This window comes from Vicia villosa, linkage group LG4 (assembly GCF_029867415.1).
Source record: "Vicia villosa cultivar HV-30 ecotype Madison, WI linkage group LG4, Vvil1.0, whole genome shotgun sequence".
In the NCBI taxonomy this organism is placed as follows: Eukaryota; Viridiplantae; Streptophyta; class Magnoliopsida; order Fabales; family Fabaceae; genus Vicia; species Vicia villosa.
The window spans coordinates 159,418,699-159,434,955 of NC_081183.1; the positions used below are offsets into that span (position 1 = coordinate 159,418,699).

General features: G+C 32.2%; 1 protein-coding gene and 1 long non-coding RNA gene across 2 annotated transcripts; one reads left to right on the forward strand and one right to left on the reverse strand.

Annotated features, from left to right (window-relative positions):
* Window positions 1-5,317: 5,317 nt before the first annotated feature.
* LOC131595700 (uncharacterized) lies at window positions 5,318-7,092 on the forward strand. Its single transcript, XR_009282002.1, has 2 exons — window positions 5,318-5,741; window positions 6,722-7,092. It is a non-coding gene; the product is annotated as an uncharacterized LOC131595700 (long non-coding RNA).
* Window positions 7,093-9,089: 1,997 nt separating this feature from the next.
* On the reverse strand, window positions 9,090-11,387 carry LOC131595697 (histone-lysine N-methyltransferase family member SUVH9-like). Its single transcript, XM_058868132.1, has one exon. It carries the CDS (start codon window positions 11,164-11,166, stop codon window positions 9,166-9,168), a length of 2,001 nt encoding a protein of 666 aa, XP_058724115.1. The 5' UTR covers window positions 11,167-11,387; the 3' UTR covers window positions 9,090-9,165.
* Between the last annotated feature and the right edge of the window lie 4,870 nt (window positions 11,388-16,257).

Here is a 16,257-nt window from a genome sequence, read left to right on the forward strand (position 1 = left end):
CCAGCTCCACCATTTTTGAATTTCCAAATCTCTCAAATCTCAACCAATTACAAAGATGTAAAGAGCAAACTTGCTCTAAATTCACTCACGATTCCAGATATATAACTAACATGAATCTATATTAACTATATCTACTGAATTGAACAAAATACGTGAAGAACCCTAAAATTCAAAAATAAAATTAAATGATGATGCTGATGAATAAATGCATGAGAGCATAGGGCTTTTGATCCTCTAATGACACTGAATAAACTGGTATCAAGCTTTATCAAAATAGGTGCGTGAATTAAAGAGGTAGAGTTCAAAAACTTACCTTTGAAACTGAGGGTCATGGGGATGGTGGAGAGCTTCTGGCTATGATTGGATGATTGCAAAAGCTTCTTGGGACCTCGTTGATGCTATCTGGGCACTTGAATTGCTTTGAAAGCTTTTTAAATGCTCTGCTCGACCCCTCTTGCTTGAGCTCCAAGTGAGAATGGTTGATGATGATTCTACACTTACAGATGAGATGCGACTATCTAAATAGCTTCACTACACCGAAAGGAATGTGTTGGAATGCTTATAATGCTTTGACACCTTCTGAATTGCTCTACAGACCTCCAACTGACCTTGCTCCAAATTGAAAGTGAAGATGATGTTCTTGCACTTATAGAAGTGTTACAGGTGTTTGGATCACTTCTAATGGACCCCCTTGAGATGTTTGAATGCTTAGTTTCAAAGGAAGAGCTCTGGTTTGATGAACCCGAGTCTTCTTGCCAAAGAACCTTTGAAAAACCTAAGTATGAGAAGGAGGAGGAGAAATCAAGAATTGGAGTTGCTTTGGTGTGTTTGATACTGAGGAAGACACTTCTATTTATAGGCAAATAGCTCAGTACAATTGGAGAGAGTGAGCTTGCTTAGTGAGGTAGTTTTGGTTTCTTGGCCATGAAGAAATTCAAAGAATCTCACAAATGCAATGATGTCAAACTCGAGCTAACTCCCTATCCATTGATCTCTAATGATCTTGGGGAACATTTCTGATGCAGAGGAGAGTTCCAATTGGTTGGGAAGAGATTCCTTTGGTGATTCACCACTTGGCCATAAATTTCACAAAAGCAATCATTACATAATCACATGTTCTTGTTTTTGGAATATTCTTAAATCCTTATGCAATGATGAAAATGGATGTATGACATCTTTAATGATGTGTTATGTGACATGTAGAATCAATTGGTAGAGGCATTTGCACAAATTTGCAAAGTTCCAAAATTGAACATGACTTATAATTTCACTTCATGAGCCCAACTTTGAAAAAGCATAACTCTTAGCTCAAAATGAATTTGAAGATGGTTGAACATAATTTGGAAATCCCTTAACATGTACTTCAATTCATTAGTTTGGTGTTTGTCCAAAATCCTTAGCGAAATTAGTGAAAAAGTCCCATAAAGTTTGAAGAAAACTAGGTTTTCTGCTAGTTTCATGAAGGCAGTCACTTTGGAGCTCCATATCTCTTCAATGGTTGATTTCTAGCCAAAAAATCATATTTGACAAAGTTGTTCATTGGATCAAAATCTACAACTTTGATGTTGGAAGTTTTTTCAGTTTGTACTTGAAATTTTGAGATATTCCCTTTCAAAGTTTTGAAAAAAAGACCTTTTGATTCTTGATTGATTTTCTTGATTTTTCTTGGTCAAATGACTTCAGTAATCATATATTGATGATATTGATCCTTAAAAGTCATGGTTTGATCCAAAACCCTAAAAGTCAAAGGTGATATTGTACAATTGACTTTTTCCATATGAAGTGAAATCTTGGACTTTTGTGATGAATCAAGCTCTCCTCCTCAAATGAATGGTATGAATGGATTATATTGAGGTAATAGAAGTTCTTGAGCCATGTTTTGAGTTGTGGATCCATGTCCTGATTAAAAGTCAACTATCCAGGTGAATTAGGTCAAAAACCCTAATTTGTAGGTCAGATGAAATAGATGACTGTGGATCTTGAATTGAAGTACATTTCCCATTGGATATTGTCATAGGGATCATTTGAGGATGATTTATCACTTTGAGTGATGCCCTGGAGATTTTTAGGGTTTCCCAGATGTGGTCCCTGATTCCAGTCCTTGATGGACTCAAAACCCTAGTCTGGTGACCTAAGCAAACCTGAGTCTTGATGACTGGTGTCTAATCACATAGGTGAATAAATGAATCACTTGAGTCCTATGATTGTATTAGAGGTCATTTTCTTATTGATTGATCCTTTGCCCGAGCTTCTTTGTTCTTGAACACCCTCGATTGAGTACCAGATAAACAAGTGACTGCTCTGGGTACTTGTCTTGAGTTGGTGAAATGTCTGGAGGTGTGACATCTCCGGGGGTTAAAATTAGGGTATGACACAATCAAAAAGCAAAAATACAACATAAAATAAAAGAATATTAATATTTCAAATATGTCATTGGTAAATTAATCAATCAATTAAATGCTTATATATATATATATATATATATATATATATATATATATATAGAGAGAGAGAGAGAGAGAGAGAGAGAGAGGAGGGTTATATTTACTCCAAGAGTAAGTGTAAAAGACTTACTCCAAATCTTAGTAATTGATTTTCATTAATTTAACAGTTTTAATTGATCATTTAGTTTAATTATTTTTCTAAATATTTTTGTATATAAAAATTTAATTAAAGCCGTCAGATTAAAGATAATCAATGGTTAAAATTTGGAGTAACTCTTCGACACTTACTCTTGGAGTAAATATAACACTCCTTATATATATATATATATATATATATATATATATATATATATATATATATATATATATATATATATATATATATATATATATATATATATATATATATATATATCAACACAAATTAAAACACAAACTAAATAAAATAAAGGTTTATAAAGGTGATAAACCGTATATTCAACCAAAAATACATTGTAAAATAAAAGAATATTAATATTCTTAATATGTCATTGGTAAATTAATCGATCAATTTAATGCTAATATATATTAACACACAAATAAAACCCTAATTAAATAAAATAAAGATTTAATAAAGGTGATAAACCGTACTTTCAATAAAAAATACATCGTAAAATAAAAGAATATTAATATTTCAAATATGTCACTGGTAAATTAATCGATTAATTAAATGTTAATTTATATATATATATATATATATATATATATATATATATATATATATATATATATATATATATATATAGGAGGGTTATTCTTACTCCAAGAGTAAATTGTCAAGACTTACTCCTCATCATGACCATTGATTCTTTTCAATCTAATGGTTAAAATTAATAAGTAATTAAATATGGAGAGAGAAAAATATTATTCATTAATTTTAACCATTAGATTGAGAAGAATCAATGGTCATGATGAGGAGTAAGTCTTGATAACTTACTCTTGGAGTAAGAATATCCCTCCTTATATATATATATATATATATATATATATATATATATATATATATATATATATATATATATATATATATATATATATATATGGGGACGACTCAGGTGAGAACACTTGGTTATTATGAGAAATGAGAACAATGAATCACGACTATTAAATTTTGATTTTGTTGATTTTAATGAACTGGATTGGTTTCTCTTTCTATGTTGATTTAAAATAAATATTAAGGATTCTAAATGAGAAATCAATCCAGTCCAATAAAATCAACAAAATCAAAATTTAATGGTCGTGATTCATTGTTCTCATTTCTCATAATAACCAAGTGTTCTCACTTGAGTCGTCCCCTATAAATATATATATATATATATATATATATATATATATATATATATATATATATATATATATATATATATATATATATATATATATATATATATATATATATATGAGTAATGCTATTTAGTACGAAAGAATTTGATTAAGAAACACAAAAATGTACACGTGTCATTAATTTAGTGGATACTTTTTAATTTACTATAAATGAAATTCCCTTTTTAATAGGGATCATGAGGTGGTTGTGATAAAGAATCGTTGAGATTTATTCTTGTTTTTACTTTTCTTACAAATAAGCATTTTCATATATATATATATATATATATATATATATATATATATATATATATATATATATATATATAGGGGACGACTCAAGTGAGAACACGTGGTTATTATGAGAAATGAGAACAATGAATCACGACCATTAAATTTGATTTTAATGGACTTGATTGATTTCCCTTTCTATGTTAATTTAAAATAAATATTAAGCATCATAGAAAGGGAAATCAATCCAGTCCATTAAAATCAAATTTAATGGTCGTGATTCATTGTTCTCATTTCTCATAATAACCACGTGTTCTCACTTGAGTCGTCCCCTATATATATATATATATATATATATATATATATATATATATATATATATATATATATATATATATATATATATATATATATATATATATATATATATATATATATAGGAAGTAGGAAGGATATTCTTACTCCAGGAGTAAGTTATCAACACTTACTCCTCATCATGTCCATTGATTCTTCTCAATCTAATGGTTAAAATTAATGAGTATTATTTTTCTCTCTCCACATTTAATTACTTATTAATTTTAACCATTGGATTGAAAAGAATCAATGGTGATGATGAGGAGTAAGTATATATATATATTAACACACAAATTAAAACACAAACTAAATAAAATAAAAGTGATAAACCATACATTCAACCAAAAATACATCATAAAATAAAAGAATCTTAATATCCCAAATATGTCATTGGTAGATTAATCGATCAATTAAATGTTACTATATATATATATATATATATATATATATATATATATATATATATATATATATATATATATATATAAAATAATTAATATCTCAAATTTATATTATAAAATAATTAATATTTTTTTACTTTTATTATATTAAATAGATTTTTAGAATATTAATATCTCAAATATGATTCACCTTGATTTATGTTTTATGTATCCGACAATATTTCGAAAGTGAATCTCTGAAATATTATAAGGAGATGAATTTGGAAATGCATTTTCGAAAATACCCCTCTAAGAAAAAGTAATTTCGGAAATTTATATCTGAAAACACTTTTTTGTGTTTTCGAAAATACACTTTCGAAATCAATTTTTTTTTTTTGAAAAAAAGTGATTTCTAAAATGTATTTTCGAAATATAAAAATATTTTATTATTTTTACCGCGGATGTCTAAGAAAATTGGGAGGTCAATAAAGAAATTCTCTATAAATAATATAAAAAAGAATAATAAAAAAACAATACTATGATGCGTTTTGACTTCATTTGAGTAACCTTTCAACTCTCAGTTCAGATCTCTCCCTCCATCTTCGTTCTCTCTATCGGTTTTCTCAAACGAACGCGGTGGCTCCGCCGCCGGAAATCGCTTCCGGCGGTGGAGCAAGTCAAAACCAAAAAAATCCAACATCACTAGCCTCCTATCAATTCCTTTTCTCCATATCTCCACTTAATTTTTTTAGATTTACTCGTATAATCCCTAAATTCAAGCCTTACAGAAAACCTAAAAACCCGAATACACAAATTAAGTGTTGATGATTCAAGATACCAATCAACAAGCATGGGGAAACGTTCAGGGGGTGTTAATCTGTGGTATGGTGTCCACAAAAGCGAAGAAGATGATGGAATCACTTGCCTCGCGGCGACGAATGTGTGCTTCTGACGAAGATCACGAACTCAGGTATACAAGTAAACATAATAGTAAATGCACTTAATGAATTTAAACATACAATAGCATAGCAGATGATAGCCTTATGTTCAAGTATATGAGGAAATATTCAATAACAGATAGCAATTAGAATTCTCTTGTAGTGCTATTACGCCACAATAGCCGCTATTTGACAACACTTCATAAAAAATAGCGAATTGTGGAACAATATACAATACTGTATTGTTCAAACTCCACTATGCTATAAACACTAATTGACAAGACTAGGTATCACAAACCTTCAAAGTGCAATCCAAGGTGTGTTAACCCATAAGGGCAACCAATAATTCACATATCCAACGGAAGCACAAGATAGAATACTTGCCTGATACGGTAATATTACGATTCTTAGAAAATGTAGGAAACTATACAAAAATTAAAATACATAAAATCACAAATCCAAAAACTCAATTCAAAACTTAATATAAACTTAGGCACTACTTTATAAAACGTGTACGTGGTTTCGAGGCCTCTAGTTGGATGTTGTGAGTTTGAACTTAAGAATAAAAATCTAACGAAAGAAGATTAAAATCATGTAACAAGTATAATGTTAAAGAAGAAAAATATATGGCAAACTTTCAAAGCCATATATTAGCAAACTCAGCAAAAAACAAAGAATGTTGTGTTTGTTGATAGTGATAAATGATGGCGTAGGAAAGCAGATGAAAGGCTATAAGTTGTTTGAGGGAGGGAGACTATGTTGTTCAAATGATGAAAAAAATATGTTTGCTTTGTTTTAACCTAATCGGGTCGGGCGTGACCCTGGTAAAATCTGAGCCCATAAACACTCTGGATTGCACATAATCATGCTATTTCACAATCCAAAAACAATTTTGCTACGAACTTGCATCGATCTTGCACAAAAGTGGGAGATTTTACTATTTAAATCTAGATTTTGCTATTTTAATTGTATTTTTAGTGCGTGACACAGCAGCCTGTTATGAAACCTGCAGGTCTTGGGCCATGTACTGCAAAGTTTGAAAGTTAGACTGACGATGTCTATCTTAAAGAGTCTTACCCGTTCGCTCCTGACGTAGCAACAATAGGGAGGGAAATAACAGTTTTTTAAAATAAAATTTACTGAATATTTATAGTGAAGGTTTAAAGGTTTATAGTAGAAACAGAAACAAAAAACGCTATAACCATAACAGCCAAACTAAGATAATGGTTGCAGTTTCTATAGCAGATTTTCAAAATTGATATGCTATCACGCCGCTATCTTCACTATTTGACAACACTGAGTTGACTAGTGTTATTATGTTATGTATATTGGAAATTATATCACTTATAGGTGTTTTTAATGTTATATTTTATATTAAGTTAAGCCTATGGACCATCAGGAGTTTTTGTAAACTCTCGAGTTTGACTGCCGTGCATAGGGCTATTTTTGAACCTCTGGATCCGAGAACCGGACCGGTGGTACCGGTCCATTGGACCGACCGAATGTTACTCGGTCCGGGAATGGATAATTTTTTTATCCGATACCAAAAATGGATACTATATTGGATACTTATTGGATACTTTTGTCGGATATCCGAAGTAACGGTTCGGTTTCGGTCCAAAAAAATGGTCCATCACTGTTTCGGTCCGGTCTGGATTTACCCGATTACCATTTCGGCCCGGTTCTCGGGATAGCAAATATCCGGACCGGACCGATAACAGCCCTAGCCGTGCAAGTAGTCTGCTATCTTTTAAGGAAAATTTAAATTAAGGAATTAGTGGTTTCAAGCCTAACATATTATGCATCTCTGAAAAGGAATGGTTAAATTAGAGAATTGCCATAATGTAATGTGCGATACGGTATGAATTAAATAAAATGAATTATTTTGCATAAAAGCTTGACTAGAAAAGGGCATCTCATAAAGGAATGTTTAAGCTTTTACAATCGTAGATCCAATAAAATAGTACCAATAAACAATAAATGGCCAGTAAAACATGGTTTTAAATTGTGGTTGCGAACACGGATGCGGTTGAGGTTGCTGCGATGCGTATTGCGGCCGCTGCAATGTGATTTTTGATTGAGAAAAGCTTGAAATAAACTGTTAAAAAACACTTACTGTAAGATTTTTCAAAACTAAATTGAGTTTTGGGTTCTAAATTTTAAATTTTGATAAAAATACTTGAAAAAAACTTGTGCAAAGTTGTCTGATGCGGTTCCTAATGTAGGATGCATGATTTTAAATCATACCGCATCAGTGCGGTTGCGGTGATTACCACATCAGGAATATTACAGCCACAATTGCAGTTGTGGGCCGCAATTTAAAACCATGTCGTAAACACTACCAACTAACTTTTAAGAGAAAAACAACAAGCAAATATATTTGGATGTTCAAAGCCGATTAAACGGCATGAAGGGTTTATAAATTAAACGGTATAAACGGTTTGATTGACTTAATTCTTCATTTATAAAGAGTTATTCAAGGTGTAAGTATGTTAAATTTGACATCTGGTGTCAACAGATGCACATTTAACGACATAAATGTATTTCTTTTTAAATACATGACAAATTGATTTTATTTTATTTTTAATTTTATCTCATGAATTTCTAGCATACAAGGAAAATAATTAATTAGAGACATTGATATTTTACCGCTTACTTAAAAAAGTCATTGTTCCCTTAAGATATAAAAATCTAAAAAACAAATAAAATTCCCATTTACATAATCAATCCAACACCGGATTTGCATCGATTAAAATCAAAGGTTTGCGGCTCCAAATTTGTGACGACTTAGCATACAAAGGCCTCTGGTACAAGATCTATTAAGGGAACGAGATGAAGAATCGCAAGAGACGCGATTAAAATCAGAAGTTTGCAGCTCCAGATTTGTGACGACTTGGCTTATAAAGGCCTCTGGTACAAGGTTTATTATGGGAATGAGAAGAAGAATCGCAAGAGACGCCATGGAGAATGGTCTTTGTTGCCTTGTTGGTGCATGAATGTTGTTGCATCAGAGAAGACAACTTCGTTGTAACTAGAGAAATACGTCAAATAAACGAGATGAACATAGGCAAGAGTGAGAAACCATGGCACATGAGTTCTTAAAGTGATGTTTCAATCTAAACCATACATTTAGATTTAATGGTTAGAATTTATTCTTCTTATTCTCATATAAAAAAATGCATTCTCACTTGATAATAATCAGTTAGCAAAGCAGACTATAAATAAGATATTAAACACATCACGACAATATTCAAAGTAATGATAAATAGATCACTTTTAATCATTTGAGGTACATCTCGCTGTTATGAAGACCAACATGCATAGTAGTTTTAATGAGTAATACATTTAAAGCATGCATGAAAGTAAAGTACGATGAGATCACATGCAAGATAAGGTAAAAATAAATAAGCAAATGAAAGGGGTTGACTTTACCTTAATGTACGGCGCCCAGAATATTCAGTTACATATATCGAGCTTGTCAGTCAGCTCGTCATCAGTTACTCCATAATCAAGGTTTAACTCTCTCATCGGAGGGATGTTTTCCATAGCAAAAAGCATAAGGTGAGGGAACATCAAATTATTGTGATCATATAGAACAAACTGAACCAACACATTAGGAGTTGAGCTATGACTCATGTAGCAAGCAACATTCCTCATTTTTGACACATCCAGAGCAAAATCTAAAGGAGGAACTGGTGGATACGTCCGACGCTCATAATTAGGGTTTACAAGAGATAAATCACCCCAATCTTCCCACCTATTCGAAAACCGATTGGGATATATCAATGAATCACCATTCATGATCAAAATATGTGCCTGCTCCCTAGTCAAAACAACCCCGGTGTATTCACATATAAAAGCGCCAGCTTGAATAAGGTCCAAAGACCTAACTCCCCAACCAGTCTCCTTAGATCTAAACACTTCCAACCTATTTTTCAACCCTTTTTGCGTAACACGGTTACGACAATGAGGTGGACATCTACAAAAAGGACCACATTCAAAGATTAACGGTCTCCCTTTCAAGAGAAGCCCACTTTGACTATAAGGAAACACTTTTCTGTTCTTCATGAAACAAGGGCATCCTTCGACGCAACCGTTCACGCAATCACAACCTGTCACCCTCCCACTGTGATTAAACACAAATTGCGGAAAAGTAGCCCTTGGAAGATACTGAAAACACATCGGATCATTACTCCTATCAATATCATTAAAAAGCCTCACACCAACATTCTCGTTCCGGTTCGAAATATCAAGAGAAAAAACACACATAGGTTTAAAAAACAAAGGATCCCTCCTCAGCATAAGAGCATCCTTAAGAATCACGCTACCCATCTTAGCTTGACCATCAATCCTCCATAACTTAAACTTATAAACACCAAAACCAGACTTACCAACATCAAACCAATATTTAACAATCCTATACAAGCCATCATAAACATAAACCTTACCAGAAGAAGAAGACAAACCCTCATACCGAACACCGCGAATAACCCTAACTTCAATCCCATAATGCATACTTCTCTCCATCGCAAGGTTCCCACCTTCCAACTTCTGATGAAAAACCTGCCTCGAATTCTTATCCTGACCACCATGACCAGAATAGATAATAACATCGCCTTGATCGACGTCATCCTCATATCCACCAGAAACAATCACACTAGTAGCAATCGGTTCGCCATTCGAACTCATACTACCAGGCAAATAATCAATCCCAGCCTGTGGATGACCATGTAAACTAGTCACAACCAACTCCATTCTATAAAGAAACACGTCACCTATACAAATACCAGGAATGGGACCAACGATTCTCTTATCACGATTCAGCCACAAACCCTTGTCCCTCATCGAAGCAGAAGCTCTCAGATCGCTTCTCAATCTACGAACATCACCTCTCTTCTCCTTATCAATCACCAAAACGCGAAGCGAATCATATACCATCCTCGTCCTTCTCACCATGTCCCGAAATTGACGTTGGTCCGCTAAACCAAAATCTATCACACGAACAAGCTCCTTATGTCGCTGTTGAAGCCTCTGCGGCGCAACTTCCCCCACCCCCGGAAGAGCACTGTTGTTGTAACACTGACGCAGACGCGCCTCGAGAACCGGAACGAAGGCGCGTGAATTAGGACCATTAGGATCATCAACAGCATCAACAACGTCGTTTTCAAGTTGTTGAAGACATGTAGTGAACTCGGTTCCGTAAGCCTCTGAAATAAGGTTAAAGTTGGAAAACCCTTCGGGTAGGGTTTGTTCTTCATAAATATCATTGAGGTTAAGATTTAGATTATGATTGAAGTCCGGAAGATCATTCAGGTTTAGTTCTTGCTGTTGTTGTTGTTCTTGATGTTGTTCTGGTTGAGGTGGTTCGTCACGAGGCTCTTGCTCCGGAGTTAGCAATGGAGCTGGGACAGAGAAACCAGGTGGAGGTGTAGTAAAGTTTGGGTTATGAGAATCCATGTTGTTGTTTTTGTTGTTTTTTCAAGCACCGAAGTGAAGAAAAAATGAAAATGAATGAATTATAAACATTAGATTTGAAAGAACATGAAATGAAAATGGAAATGGAAGAGACAAGACAATTGGTATTTATAATGGTGTTGTTTTGTTTGAGTTACCAAGTTGTGATGTTGTTTAAGGTTATTTTTTCTCTAGAAGGAAAAATATTATGATGCGAGATGCGTGACTATGTTGTCATTTTTACTTAAATTGGTTTTTCGGCTTCAAATTCTTTCTATTGATGATGACAAAGAGGAGTATTAAGAAAGATGATTGCTTTTTTTCCTTTCTTTTTCATTTTCTTTTTCTTATGATTTCTTTTATGTGAATGAATAAGACACAGGATGTGGACTGGGAGATTTTTTTATTGATTAAAAAACTTAATATTTTTTTGTCGAATATGTTAATTTGTTCGGAATCGATATTTTTTTTGTCTAATATGTTAATCCGTTCGAAATTTTTATCAAATATGTTAATTTGTTCGGAATCAATATTTTTTTTGTCTAATATGTTAATCCGTTCGAAATCAATATTTTTTTGTCTAATATGTTAATCGGTTCGGAATCAATATTTTTTTCTTAATGTTTTTAAAGAATTAAGAAATTAATTAATTTTTTTAAAGTTAATAGATCAAATTGAATCTTGAGTTTGATATGAGACAAAAAATATTAATAAATTATATTTTAAAAATAAACAATAACTATTTTTATTTTAATATCTTTTTAATAATTAGAATTTTATTAATATAGTAAATTTAAACGCGTATCTCATATCTCTATACAATAATAAATTGAACTAATTTAAAAAATATTTAATTTTATTATTAAAATTGCTTAGATTAGATGTTACTCCTTCTGTTTTTTTATTATAGTAAGTGGTTTTACACTTTTTCACACATATTAAGAAATGTAATAATGGTTTTATGAAAAATAAGAAATTGGGAAGGAGTTTAGCAAAGTATTCTTTATTAATGGTATGTAGAAGATAAAAGGACTTTTATTGTAGTACAACTTTTTTCTTAAAATGACTTATGGTAAAAACAGAAGAGCGTATTATCTTCTCGATTATGAGAAAAAATATCTTATGATATTAAACCATTGAAAACATGATCCAAAATATTGATATATTTTACAATTATTTTTTTAAAGTTAGAATGATTGATATTTTATTACTTAAATAACATTTTTTTCAATTTTATGTATAGGAGAAAATTTACTTTTTAAATTTACCTCCATTAAACAGACTTGATACATTGATTTTCTAGTATTTTTTTCCTATTATAAACAGAATCGGAGGTATATCAAATTATAGAATTGACTTTTATGTCGCAAATATTACAAATTCTTACCTCTATTTTAGTTTAAACATTTATATTTTACATCGAAATCAATTGATATGCACCATCACTGTAAAAAGATTGGCAACACATTACGATCATTTATGATAATAGCTTTAGAGATAATTATGATAAAAATCAAATATTTTTAAAGATTGTGATTTATTGATAGTGTATATAAATTAAAGAGATTAATATTCATTCAGTACTAATGGTCCAAAATATTTCTACACACGCATTCAATCAAATCACTTTATATTATCACCTTTTTAAAATAACTTTAAAAATATCTCAGTAAATATCTAGTAATTTAATATTTTTTGTCTAGTATATTAATTTTGGACTTTATTTTGCACTCTTAACTTAAAAAAAATATATCATATTAGTCTCTTAACGATTCAAAAAGGATCACATTAGTCTTTTCCATTCATGAGTTTTTTTTTTATCATTAATTAGACCAAAAACTAACATAATTTATTTTGAAGAGTAAAGGTTCAATACGATTTTTTTTTAAGTTAAGAAATCAAAATGAACTCCTGAGATTAACATAAAGGAACAAAAAAAAAATATTAAATCATATATATTTTAGATACTTTGATTAAATATGTGTATAATATTATGGACGGGACTAGAGCAAATAAAAATATCATTGACGGGTCCAAAGTGAATGAGGGTATCTGGGATCGTAGCAGAGTAAATAAGAATATCATGGATAGTACCAGAGCAATAAAAATATCATGGATCGTACCAGAGCGAATGAAGAGTATCATGGACGATGTCAGAGCAAAAAAGAAATCATGGACGGTGCCAAATAAAAGATATCATGGATGGTATCAGAGCAATAAAGGCATAATGAACGGGGCCATAGCGAATAAGGGTATCATAGATGGTACCAAAGCGAATGAGAATATAAAGGATAGTATAGGAGCAATAAGAATAACATGGATAGTACCAGAGTGAATGAAGAGTATCATGTACTGTACCATAGCAAAAAAGGAGTCATGGACGATGCCAAAGAAAAAGATATCATGGATGGTACCAGAGAAAATAAAGAGTATCATGGACGGTGCCAGAGAAAAAGGTATCATGGATAGTGCCAAGGCAATAAAGGTATCATGGACGGTGCTGGAGTGAAAAGAGTATCATGGATGGTACCAAAGCGAAAGGGAGTCATGGGCGGAACCATAGAATATAATGGAGAGGACCAAATAAAATAGAGTATCACGGATGGTTCCAGGGCAAAAGGAGTCATGTAGGGTGCCAGGGAATATCATGGATGAGACCATATCAAATAAAGAATAACATGGATGGTGCCAAAGAAAAATGTATCATGGACAGTGCTAGAGCAGAAAGATATATCATGATCAGTGCTAGAGCACGAAGAATATCATGGACAGGGCCAGAGCAATAAGGATTGCAGGTGAGAAAATTACACAAGAAAGAGGGGTTGAATTATGTATCTAGTGATATTTTGCTTCTTAGAACAACATCATCATCTGAATCTGACCAAGTTCAGATTATGAGCAAGAGTATAGCACCAGAAAGATTTAAAGCACATAAGCAACTAATAAAAGCACACACAGATATTATCATGGTTCCTCTATAACAAGAACAATCCAATCCACTTATCCCACAAGATATTTTCACTGTAATCAGAACCTGATTACAGCCTTCTTAAACAAACCAGTCCAAGACTTCCTTGCTTAATCAAAACTGAATGAGACTTCCTTTCCTAAACATACCAGTTCAGGACTTTGTTGCTCAATCAACCTAGCTCGAGACTTCATTTCCTAAACACACCTTTTTAGGAGTTCCTTGCACAAGCAACCTAGCTCGAGACTTCTTTGCCTAAATACACCAGTTAAGGACTAAGCAACCTAGCTCGAGACTTATATACAAGTGTAATAAATCTCAAGTGTATGTGCAATACAACTACTATGTACAAACACTTCGTGATCAAATCAATTATAGTTCTTTGTTGTAATATCTTGTTGCTATTGGTGTATCTTCCCTTGAATATTCAGCTCCTTATATAGAGGTAACTAAAGAGCCATTTGCGGATAACTTGTATAGGTGTCTGTTGAAACAGGCATATCGGCAAGCAACAAAAGATTTGGAAATATTCATCCAAGATTTATCGTGTCCACGGAGATGGTGAAAATGTCATTCAACAGTTTATATGGTTTCGAGCTCGGGTTTGAATGGGGACAAGTATAAAAACAAAAAAGTAAATATGAACACAAACAAATTCATTTTCGGAAAGATAAGATTTATCAAGCTTTGTATATGATCTATTTCTCAGAAACTTAAACTCATCGACCAGTTATACTCAATCTATGATACTCGTCTATGTCATCACGTGTCTCTCACAACAGTGTCCATCTCTAGAGCACCTACGAGATCAACTCATAACAAAGGCTATCTCTAACAATCAACACAAATTTGTAAAGCAGATTAAATATAACACCATGGGCGACAAATATACATGAGTTCAAAGAAAATACATACCTAAAACCCAACTATAAGAGAACACACAAAGAAGAAGAGAAATGAACTGAAGATCTCCCAGTTTGTTAGCTCCGTTCAACGATTAATTCACCTCCAATCATCCAAATAAAAGCTCCATAGTTGTTTTGTAACCTTATCTAATCTAAAAATGAGAGTTTGATGAGTTGGGAACAAATACCCCAAAAACATAACCTAAAAAATGTGATTTTTGCTCTTTTTAACGAGCTGTTGTCTCAGGAAATCTCACTAAGCGAGTATAGCTTGCTAGACGGTAGCAGAAAAAAATCAAATTTTGTTTTCTCCATAACTTGAGAACCGTAACTCCAAATTGTGCCTGGTTCGAAGCGTTGGAAGTTTTATTCAATACTCTATCTATCAATGACTAAATGGCAACCAAATTGATGATTTTTATCATTCTTATTTTGAGCCTTATTCTTTGATGAATTGGTAAAATTTGCATTCTTGAAGCTTAACATTTGGCCTTTATTACTCAATGCTCCAAATATGCATGAATACCTACAAAATAAATAGAAAACTATTAATCGGTACACAAATGAATTAAAAACACAAGTATGCACATATTTACACAAAAGTTAGGATTTTATTATAAAAACATAATGAATAGAATCGATAAGTGCCACAATTATTTACTCAAAATAATGACATTTTGGCAATTATCGGTGTCTTTGCTAAAGAAATAATTTCTAAGAGATAGACGTTGAGAGTTGGTACATATAGGATCTTCAACCTCTAAATAAAATCTTTGTCCATTGTGTCTTTCTCGAGTAAGGTGACCATAGGGATGCTGGAGTATACTAAAGAATTTGTGTCAAACAACCTTAAGCCTTGTGTTATAACCCCTAGTTGACTTTCTTCGTAATTTGGCAGTTGACAAGAAGTTGCTTTAACGCAGAGTACAAACCATAGGCGCAATACTATGTGTCCAGGTCATCAGAAGTTGAGTCATTAGATGTTAAGGTTTCGAGAGTTTACCTGATCCTTATCCATCAGAGTTTGAGTCATATTTGTTTCTCTCCATAAAAATATGATCAAATGAAGGAATATTATCAGAAGGTGCAAACTTGCTTCTGCTTAACTATTAATTGATAAACTTCGGAAAAAACTTAAGACATCTTCCTCTAACAAACATTGTCATATACTCTTGACTTTCATCATTTTTCATAATCTGCAAATAGATTCACAATGAATTC

Coding starts and splice junctions, on each gene's coding strand:
- LOC131595697 (XM_058868132.1), bottom strand. CDS start 11,166: ATGGATTCTCATAACCCAAACTTTACTACACCTCCACCTGGTTTCTCT.